At 30.9% G+C, this 11,689-nt stretch overlaps 1 protein-coding gene across 1 annotated transcript; it reads right to left on the bottom strand.

The window, feature by feature from the left end:
- Positions 1-1,243: 1,243 nt before the first annotated feature.
- LOC126770892 (protein I'm not dead yet-like) lies at positions 1,244-11,484 on the bottom strand. Its single transcript, XM_050490501.1, has 15 exons — positions 11,480-11,484; positions 10,750-10,885; positions 9,390-9,542; positions 8,598-8,722; positions 7,926-8,037; positions 6,535-6,625; positions 5,888-5,948; positions 5,079-5,204; positions 4,563-4,662; positions 3,829-3,938; positions 3,654-3,745; positions 3,349-3,444; positions 2,787-2,983; positions 1,645-1,797; positions 1,244-1,423 (listed from the first exon to the last, which is right to left on the bottom strand). The coding sequence occupies exons 1-15, from the start codon at positions 11,482-11,484 to the stop codon at positions 1,244-1,246; spliced, it is 1,737 nt and encodes a 578-aa protein (XP_050346458.1).
- Positions 11,485-11,689: the final 205 nt, after the last annotated feature.

Below are 11,689 nucleotides of genomic sequence, written 5' to 3'. Positions count from 1 at the left end.
CTAGTATATAAACATTTTTTTATTATTCAGAAACTCACTAAATTTGTAGCCACCGAACAATATATCTATCTTGAATATGGTTGTATATGCGCGTATATATCTTATTTAATAAATGTAAATATATTTTGTTAAATTTGTACACGATATACCGTCAACAGGCGTTTTCCTCTGCCCTGAGGTCACCTGGAAGAAAACACTCTAACCAATTAGGCCCTATCTTGTAACATAATTTATTATTGTTTCTATTTACTGTAATTATTTTGTCTTGGTGTGAAACAAAGTGTCTTAATATTATAATTATTGCTCATCATGCACCCTAATTTGGCTTCGGCCATGAGATACTGTTTAACCTCGCTTGCAAAAATTGTCTGTGTCAAGTAAACTATATTAAATCCCACGAAATAACTTGTTTTAATTCAGCTTTTTTGGCCTCAAAAACTTGCTAATAAGGTAAACTAAAACGAAGTACCATAACGTCTGATATTTTAAAAGTGCACTAATTAGTTAATCTACGTAATAAGCATAATCGATGTACTGTACTGTCTGTATATCTGTACTGGTGGTAGGGCTTTATGCAAGCTCACCTGTGTAGTTACCACGCACTCATCAGATATTCTACCGCAAAACAGCAGTACTTGGTATTGTTGTACATGCACAAGGGACATAAAATCTTAGGTCCCAAGGTTGGTGGCGCATTGGCTATGTAAGCGATGGTTAATATTTCTTACATTGCCAATGTCTATGGGCGTTGGTGACCACTTACCATCAGGTGGCCCAAATGCTCACCCGCCTTCCTATTCTATAAAAAATGGACAAATACTAGTTATTATTTTTCGTAATACGGCAATGTAGTAAATTGTTACTTACATTTCATATAAAAAATGTGCGTGTGAGCTGTCGCGAAATATATCTTTTGTTTTTTATTCGAATTTAATCAAAAAAATCTTTAATTATTATGAAAAATAGATGCTATACTGTTGACTGTATTTAGTGTACAGGTAGGTTATGTAATAAAAAACTTCATATTTACAACGATATCATCACCGTTGCGTAGGATTTAAATGAAAAAATATATTTAATTACACATTATAATATTTTAATATGATACAATTCAAAATAAAAAAAAACATAAATCGTTTCTTGTTAACATAATGAAATGAATTTAATTTTTGTTCTTATCACTAGTTAAGAAATAATATCAATAAAGACCAAATTAAATGTAACTTCAAAGACTATATTTAGTTTAATCACCTTCTGGTGCCTCTGGAGGAGGTGCTGTAGTCGTCGTCTCCTCTCCTCCAGGGCCAAAAGTATAAGTTGTTATGCCCTCATTCTTAGGGTCCCATATAAGCGGACCCCAAAAGCACAACGCCAACCATAATATTATACAGCATATTACTGCGCTCCCAATTGAATATTTTATCTGAAATTAAATATTAAGCAGGAATATTAAGGAGGATAAAACAATAAATTTGATCTTGAATTATCATTTCATTTCAAATTTGATACTATTTTTGTACGAAAGTTAAGTTTAAAATTACATATTTCTCATAGCATTATTGATATACCTATAATACATTTATTTTATCCATGTAGTATTAAAGAAAGTTACAATATTGATGCATAAGAAAAGTAATTTATTACCATTCGTTTTATCGGAACTTTTCCTGTATAATGGCAGAAATACGCAGGAGTATAAAGAAATGGAGATGTGAAACCCATCGAAGTACCGATACCTACAGCCACTGCGCCCAAATATACATTCTTAGGCCAATGATCACCTGCAGCTTCTAGAGCCTATAATGATGCAAGAATAGAACATCGTAATAATAATAATCGTAAAAAAGTTGTATTTTTACTATCATAACACTTATAAAAAATCATTAGAGTTATTCAGTAGCAACAAACTCAAGTCACCGCAGATTATGATCGCGAAGTGTCAAAAAGAACTAAATGACATTTACTATAATAACATTAAACATTTACGGCATTAAACTAAACAGTTGCTTAGCAACGATTTTAAGTAACGCTGATTTATCTCTTTCTGTCATTATTAATTTCACATTCCAAAAAAGAAGACATTTTTAACTAATCACTTAGCGGGAGAGTAGTTAAGTTACGCTTAAGTTAAAGTAAGGACGTTATCGCCTTACATATAAACGTATAGTTAAATAATATTGATCATTATCTTTCTGTTATTGTTTATTTGACAGTCGAAAGAAGCAAAAACAGCAGTTTACCTATGACTCTTTAAACAAAATTTATAATATATATCGTTAAAGGACGTTTACATCAAGTAAACTAAGTGACTAACGACAAGTCAGTTTTCAACATTTTTCGCTAAGAAGTGAGTTCTTACAGAATATTCATTGTCCTGTCATTCAGATTATTTACTGTACCAACGCTAAATAACTTTATTTTTTATTAAGCCGATATTGTATGGAGCAATATAACTTTTACTAATATTCATATGGTGGTACTGCTTTGTACGTGATATATATTTCAACCGTGGTGTTGGTGGCGCATTGGTCATAAAAGGAATGATTAATATTTCGTAAGTGCAAATGTCTATGAGCGTTGGTGACAAACTAACATCAGGTGGCCCAGTTGAATGTCCACCTACCTATGTTATATAAAAAAAAATACACAGATGAACTTATTTTTTTTTAAATAATGATCCTTATAAATAAAAATGAATGTAGTAAACACTTAACGCGAAGGGCCAATAAACAACACTAGTTTTTATTTGAATGTTTGTCAGATTAGAAAACATTAAAAGTACTAACCATGTTTAGCACAAACGGTAGAAAGATGCAACATGCTGCAACTCCAGACATTATGTTCGCAAGTAGAATTGATATTAAGCATACTATGAAAATTGAAGTATTCCAAGACAGTTTCGTGATACAATGTCCGTAATCTGATGTCACTAAATTATTGAGAGAACTGACGCGAATAGCAGAATTCAATGCTATCCCACCACCTGAAATGAAAAAGAAAGAACAATCTTTTGAATACAAACCTAGATTGTCCCATAGTTGGGCTAAGACTTCTTCTCATTCAAAGTAATGTGCTTGGAGCTTATTTCGCTAGGCTGCTCCAATATGGATAGACATTTAGCAGATTTCTTTAAATAGGTTTTTTTTTAACATAACGCATGCTAAAATATATTTATACATTCAGATATTAAATTTTCCTTTTAATACATTATTTGCTAATAAGCATGCCAATAGTAAATAATGAATTATGGCTCGTAGAAAATTCTAGTATCCGTTAGCAAAACGAATCGTTTTTAATCTATATTACCCGGTTACTATTAACCGGGTATAAATATATTAATTTATTTACCAATCAGTATAATATAACCGTAAATGGTATTTTTATCCACAAAACGCCACCACAAAATCGCAGACTCCGGCTTAAGAACACCAAGTTCTGTTCTATCTGAAAAAGAACAATAAATTTGACAAATCAAATAACTGATTTTTATGTATGGTCTGGTCAATGTTATTTATTATATTAAATTGCTTTTTTTATTTTGACAATATTTTTCTAGATACCTCGAATTACGTCACTACATTAAAATATTAAAAAAGAAAAGTTATATCTTGTTTTAATAATTATCATGGTTAAAGTATATTTATCAAACCAACTTTTAGCGGTCAAATATTTCCAAAACGTAATAGATCTGGGCAGAACATGTAGACCAACAACGAAAATAGCAGCAACCGTGGCGTCCTTTATTCTATAACAACATATGTACATTATTTTTTGTAAAACTACTGTTTACAACTTGTTCAATAAAATTTACTTAAAATTATTTCTTACAGTGGTACTTCGGGTATCACAGTCCTAAATGAAGACCAGCCCATATTTAACCAATCACTCCATCGAAAGAAACACATGGCCAAGAAAGCCATATAGAAGAACAAACATATCTATAAAAATTTACGAAATATATTAAAAATAAATTAAATACAATTAATATTTTTTGATAATAAAATCAGTTATTTATTCCTCGCCACCGATCCTAATTATTTTATGTTCAGCAACAAATGTAACACTTAATCACACATGCACCTAGCTTCGAAAACCTCACACTTCTAACACGACACTGCTGTTTTTTTGGGTATAATAAAACTCTTCGCAATAAGCAGGTACAATTTCCTATTAACCGAGGTCAGTATCTTATCAATAGTTTTCCTATGCATTTTCAAAAAGATAACCTTACATTAGTTTAACGACAACTCTTGATAAATTTACACAACTTTAGTTATTGAAGACATAAGTGCATGAAGGTGATATGTAACTTTTCGTAAAGTTGTTAATTTATGTCATACTTGAAGGTGTTATGTCCCTATACGTATTTTCTTACAATAATCGTACAAATGTCACGAAAAAAGTGCTTAATATTTATCTGCATATATACAAAAAAATGTAAATGAATGCTGTTATTATTTTTACTTATTAAATGAACCGAAATAATTAATTAGAATGATAAGTTCGTATTTTTTATTTATAAATCTATTTTTTTTAATCTTTAATTATGAAACAATAATAACCTTTTCATACCCCTGCTGTGGAGGCAAAGCATTTTTATGATTTAATAACAAGTTTCTCATTTCGGTCATACTATTTCCACTCATTGGTTTTACGACTACCCTGTGAGAGCCATATATATTACCATTTAATATTAAAATATTGTCAACGAAAATTAAATTAAATATTAAGTTTGTAAATTATAATTAATGAAAACAAGAAAAAATATAAATAGTAATGAAATACACGATTATTTTTCAATCATAAATAGTATGTGCCTGGAAATTTATCAGAGTTGGGAGCAAAGGTCTCCTTGCCCCAACTCTCCTCGTCTTTTTATGTTACTTTTTTGGTGCTAAGTCCACTCTGCTTCAATGGGGGTTTGTGAAAACATATAAGTAGTAATTAATAAATTAATATTATAAAGATCGTTCTATTTTCTCGTCTCAGCCTTGGCATTTGGCTTACCCATAACTTATACTTCATACTCTAAACACAAATGTACTACATATAATTATATTATAATGATTAGTATTTACCGATTAATGAGTAACATATAATATAAGAAATTGAAAATAAACATAGTGAAAGCCACAGGAAATGCAAAACAAGTGTATTGCAAATAATTAAAAATATCTGGGTATTCGGCGTTATTACCAGGATGCCTGCAAAAAACAAATACTATTTTTTTATCTAAATTTCAGCATTTCAAAATTGGTGACATGGCGATCACATTACTAAGGATCAAGTTTGGAATTCTCAATTCTATCATGTAAGCTAGCTAGTGGCATTTCGTTCATAATCAACATCATCATTATACCGTTCTCAACCACTGCTGCACATAGGCCTCTCCAATGCCCAGCCAATTTGTGCATATCGTCACTTCACCTATATGGAGGGCGTCTTACGCTAAACTTGGTAAGACGTGGTTTCTAAAAACCACGTTATACCACGTCTACTCCAACGGCTGTCAGTTCTGTAACATATGTGACCAACCCACTGCTATTTCAGCTTACTTACCCTTTGGACTATGTCCATAATTTTGGTTCTATGTAGGTTCATCATATTTGGGATCCGATCCTTCAGCATTTCATTACTAATCATTAAAATCGATCTAAGCTTGTTTTTTTTAAGACAAAGTCAAATGTAAAATATTCGATTTGTAATTTTAAAAAATCTAACACATAAAATTGTCTTATAAAATCAATGATTTATTGAAAAACGTTAAATTAAAATTGAACTACATAATATAACAATAATCGTTACTTTTGATCTTCAGTGAAATAATATTTCGTTAAAAAAATGAGGACTATAAACATTTCAATAACAATTTAAAAAGAATACAAACGTGGACCAAATAGCTCGCATAGTTATAGTTGTTAAGGCCGCGTGCAAAATGGCTGTACTGCCTGTAAATAATTCTCATTAGAACACTTCACTAAACTTAAAAATAAATATTGAATTAATTACTAAAAAATACTAAAATTATCCTTACTCATTTACATGATATTGTTAATTGGATTGCAGAGCCAAGGATTTAACAGCAATCTCGAAATGACTTTTACCATCAATAATTAAAATATATTTATTAAAACATACTATCGTGTGTGCTAGGTAAGTTCAGTTTACGTTACAGCCTGTGAATGTCCCACTGCTGGGCTAAAGGCCTCCTCTCCTCTTTTTGAGAAGGGTCGGAGCTTATTTCACCACGCTGCTCCAGTGCCGGTTGGTGGAATACACATGTGGCAGAATTTCAGTGAAATTATACACATGCAGGTTTCCTCACAATATTTTTCTTCTCCGTAAAGCACAAGATTCAGTGGTACTTGCCCGGGTTTGAACCCACGATTACGCGTTCTTACCACTGGGCCATCTCGGCTTTTTAAATTTTAATGTAATAATTAAAAAAATAAGTTTGGGTCGTATTAATTAGTTCAATGTTTATAACGAGAAAAAAACCTTAATGATAATCGATAATTTAAAAAATAAATTTACCAATAGCTGATGCTGTTTGTACTGAGTTTAAAACAATATACCGCATAACATCGTAATCTGGTTCCGTGTTTCTATACTTAGCTGTGGCGCTCTATAAAATTTACAAAAACATAATTTATATATATTATTAAGATGAGTAAACACAGATTTAAAAAAAAATCTCTAAATATGTTCATATGAAAAACAAATTAAAACGAGACCGATATGGAGCTATTTTGACATTCAACACCAAAATAATCATCAAAATTGGTTCATAAGCAAAAATATATTTTAAGTGTTACCGCCCACAGCGTACTTCTCGTGTGAGGTTTTATGTAATTTATGCTTATATATTATATGTCCTTTTCTATAGCCCTGACACCTTGTATATAAGAAAAATCATTATTAATGTTTTTTTTTTATATAGAATAGGAAGGCGGACGAGCATATGGGCCACCTGATGGTAAGTGGTCACCAACGCCCATAGACATTGGCATTGTAAGAAATGTTAACCATCGCTTACATCACCAATGCGCCACCAACCTTGGGAACCAAGATGTTATGTCCCTTGTGCCTGTAATTACACTGGCTCACTCATCCTTCAACCGCAACACAAAAATATCAAGTACTGCTGTTTTGCGGTAGAATATCTAATGAGTGGGTGGTACCTACCCAGACGAGCTTGCACAAAGCTCTACCACCGTTCAAAATATTGTTAACTCATATTCGCATTTATAATATTATTAAGAGTATCCTAAAATGTATACATACATAAAAAGTGAAGCATGTTCGGCGACTTATGAATTGAGATCACCCCTATTTTTTGAATTCGATTAAAAAACAATCCAAATAATAGCTCAGATTAAAAATAAAACAGTAACAGTCTTTGAATGTCCCACTGCTGGGCTAAGGCTTCCTCTCCCTTTTTGAGGCGAAGGTATGGAGCTTATTCCACCACACTGCTCCAATGCGTGTTGGTGGAATACACATGTGGCAGAATTTCGATAAAATTAGACACATGCAGGTTTCTTCACGATGTTTTCCTTCACCGTCAAGCATGAGATGAATTACAATCAAAAATTAAGCACATGAAAATTCAGTGGTGCTTGCCCTGGTTTGAACCCACGTGATCATCGGTTAAGATTCACGCGTTCTTACCCCTGGGCCATCTCGGCTTATCTAAAAAAGAAAAGTGTAGAGATATTTTAAGATTGTATGCTTGTATTATTTGTACTTATATTATAAATGCGAAAGTAGATCTGTCTGTTTACGTTTTCACTGGTTAACTGTTGAGCTGATTTTGATGAAGCAAAATCGAATATAAAGTAAGCTTAAGATATTTAAAAAATCTTGCTTCAAATAATTTAGATAAATAATATATAGTATAATATAATATTAGCCATATTAATTACCTGTAAGTTTAAATATGCCGGTGTTAAAAACTGTATTATTGTCGACGTCACGATTAATCTATTTGATATTATTGAGAGAAAAAAGGCAGCTGTGCTAGCTTTCAATACCATCCTGAAAAATTCAATTTAAACAAGTGGTCACCACCACTTACGCATATATTTACGTCAAGAGGCATCTTGCGGGCTGGCAAGGCGGGGGTGGCTTGTACAGTATAGAACTTTCTTCCTGACTAGACTGGCCGTCGTCGCGTTTGGACTGCACTACCACTTACCATCAGGTGGAGTGGAGTCATTTGCTTTCCCGGTATATAAAAAAAATTGATGGTTCAGATATATATGATTAACATTTATTACATCTTCAATGCGCGCCAACCTTGGGACAAACATGTTACGTCGCTTATGCATATACCTCACTGTGTGCGTGTGCCTCACTAATGCATCTTATACAAACACAACAATACTACGTATCGGTGTTTGTTGACAGAATTTGTGTTGAATGGTTGGTACCCAGATTGGTTTTGGTGGTAGGGCTTTGTAGAAGCCCAAAAAAATTTTAAATGATGGCCCATTTTACAGTCTGCTTTCACTGGACATAAACAAATCGAGCTATTGAATAGGACTTTAAGAATATATGAAAACCCATTCGATTTGATAAATTAATGAAAAAAAAACCTTTTCCCGGAAAACTGACAAGCATCACCAGAACAAAGTAACGATAAAATTATACGTCGATCGAGACCACATCCGTTTACCAATAACTGCAGCATACCAGCTAGTATATGTAAACCTATATTATCCTAAAAAATACAAAATGTAATTTCCTTAAATAATATCAATTAATTTTACATATAACATTAAACCTTCTTTTTTATTTAAACGAAATACAATACAAACAATTTAGCTTATATATTCTGTTTATGATATTCTCAATGTCAAATTCAATTTTAAATTGTTATTAAACCTAGAGTCTGTTTATTATTTTATGTAAACAAACAAATGTTTTATCAATTTGGATATAATGTACTTATTTTGTAAATTGGAATTTTAAAATATTAAAACGTTTAATACAGTAAGATAACAATAGAAAATCTTACAAATAACATATTTAAAATTTTATTAAATACAAAATTTTGGAGTATGATTATATTATATATAGGATAAAATTTTAGACTATTATTATAATATACCAGTTACCCGCCACGGCTTTGCACGGATATAATAAATGGCTACATTAAACATTTATATTGAAGGACAAACATACAAACAAATACTCTTGGATCAGGGCTTTCAATATCGTCGCGTAGAGGTCAAACATACAAACACGCATTTTTATTTCATAAAAAATGATTAAAAACATAATACACAGGGCGAAATATCTTCGTACATAATGCTCAGAAATATTCAATTACTAAATATTAAATATCAGATGAAAGGAATCGACATTAAATTACATAAGATACTAACATTAAAATAACACTTGCAAGTGTCCACTGTAGACATAACTCCAGCCATTGGTAGCAGAAACATCGGTATAAAACCAGTGACCGGTATATTAACCGGCTGTAGCAAGAAGAACCAAAACATCCAAATCCAGAGACATCTAACTGTAATGTCATGCTGTAATTAAAATATATTAACATTAATATGTGTGATACAGTCCAATCGACTCTACACATTTGTCACAGATGCTATTCATCTACGTTTGTGTAATATTATTATTATATTTTGTAATGAATATTATCTATTATGCTCTAACATTAGACTGCTGAGACAAAAGTAATTTTTAAATTACATGGGACTACCCTTAATATTTAATAGACTTACTAGAAGAAGATAATCACTTAAATCAATTTACAAACGGCAAAGATATCCATTAATTGACACACAAATAACGAATCCCTTTATTTACTTTCTACTTTTATTCCTTTCGGGTGGGTTATTTGCTTTCAACTGAAATGGGACTACACTTATCCCTTTAACTTTTTAAATTAAATGAGCATAATATTCTCAATTCATGAAGATAATTATTGATTAATGTAGATTTTTTTATCAAATAAATAAATGTGTGTTTCACAAAATGGATACAGAATACATACAGTCTGAATATTCTCTGTTTTTTCCAATTTTAAAAGTTATCTAAAAACTATTTGATGTGATACTACATACTACACATATTACTTATAAATTAGTAAATATATATCATATTATCACAGCCTTAGAAAAAGAAAAAAAAATTACCATAAAAATTAAAAAAAAAACACGACTACCCTGAATTAATGAATATCATTCGGTACAAATCTCTCTACCAATATCCCACATATCTAAATCTGTTAAGCCATTTATGTACAGTGCAAAAGTTATTACGAAATAAGCACATATATAATAATAATCCTGAAATCATTATACTCTTTTTTTGGGCAGTCGTGAAACGGTTATTTTTAAAGTATCAGCCCATAAATGTCTTACTGCTGAGTAAAAGCCTCCTCTCCTCTTAAGGACAAAGCTTAGAGACATGCAAGTTGCCTCATGAGGTCTACCCTCACAGGTGAGTGTGAGATTAATTAAAAGCGGTGGCTACTCAGATAGAATCCGCGAACGAAACCGTAAACCACGTGTTCTACCCACTAAGTCAACTCAGATCTTTTAATTAATTATTGTAACTTGATTCTTCATGTTAAGCGGCTTCATATAAATAGTCTAGTAATCTTATTTATCAACTAATGAAAAATAAATGTCACGAATTAATTATGCTGCTTGCTTATAGATTTCTCATGCTTAGACTGAGATACGTTGTTAAAAATGTTTTATCTCAAATAATTATTACCTTCCCTTTTTCTGGTTGCCAAGCCATGAGGATAATGGGTATAAGACAGCCAAAAATTCCTCTAAAATGCACTACGCCAATATTCTTTAACCTTGGACCTAATCCCTTTATAGGCTTACGTGGTTCACCTTTCGAGCTAGGTCAGGATAAATTAGTAATGATAAAAAACAAAACTAATAATAATTATATTATTCAAATATATACTTACAACTGTGATGTTATTCTGAAATATTAAGAAGTATATTAAATGTAATAGTTTGAAATTAAATATTTGATACAGCTTAAACTTCACAATATAACACATTATAATTTTACTTACGCTCCCATATTTTTTTATTCACGAGTATATAAATAACATAATTTTTACTTAAAATATAGTGACAGGCGCAGTTTTTAAGCAACTATAAAATATTATTCTAATATAAATCCGTCAATGTTTAAATTTAGAATAAAGTTAAAGCTCATTCTTACGAATAAGGTTTAATGTTAATATTATTTTATTTTACAACAAAATGTTATACATAAAAATATATTATTATTACCTAGTTACAAAAATATATTAAATAAACGAAACCAAAGCCATTAAATAAATACAACTGTAAATATTATTTAATTTAATAACATGTCTTGAATATCACTAATTAATATTCTAATATTTTGGCCTTGACACAATAATTATATATTATATGTGCATAATAAAAAATGTCTTCATCCTTCTTGCTTTACCGACGTCATAGTTTGATTGACTATATACTGTCAGTCTTTCTTCATTCTGTGAAATGAATAGTATGATAGTACTTTATTAACTCATCTGATCGTACCTAAGAACGTCAGAACTTTATTTTAATAAAATCCGGTGTAGGTATTCATATAAATTTAACTTACACATTTGTTGTTGTTGATGCAATATTATTTTGAATCTTTTCATGATTTTGAAATA

This window comes from Nymphalis io, chromosome 9 (assembly GCF_905147045.1).
Source record: "Nymphalis io chromosome 9, ilAglIoxx1.1, whole genome shotgun sequence".
Lineage (NCBI taxonomy): Eukaryota > Metazoa > Arthropoda > Insecta > Lepidoptera > Nymphalidae > Nymphalis > Nymphalis io.
This window is presented reverse-complemented; position numbering and strand designations above follow the sequence as displayed.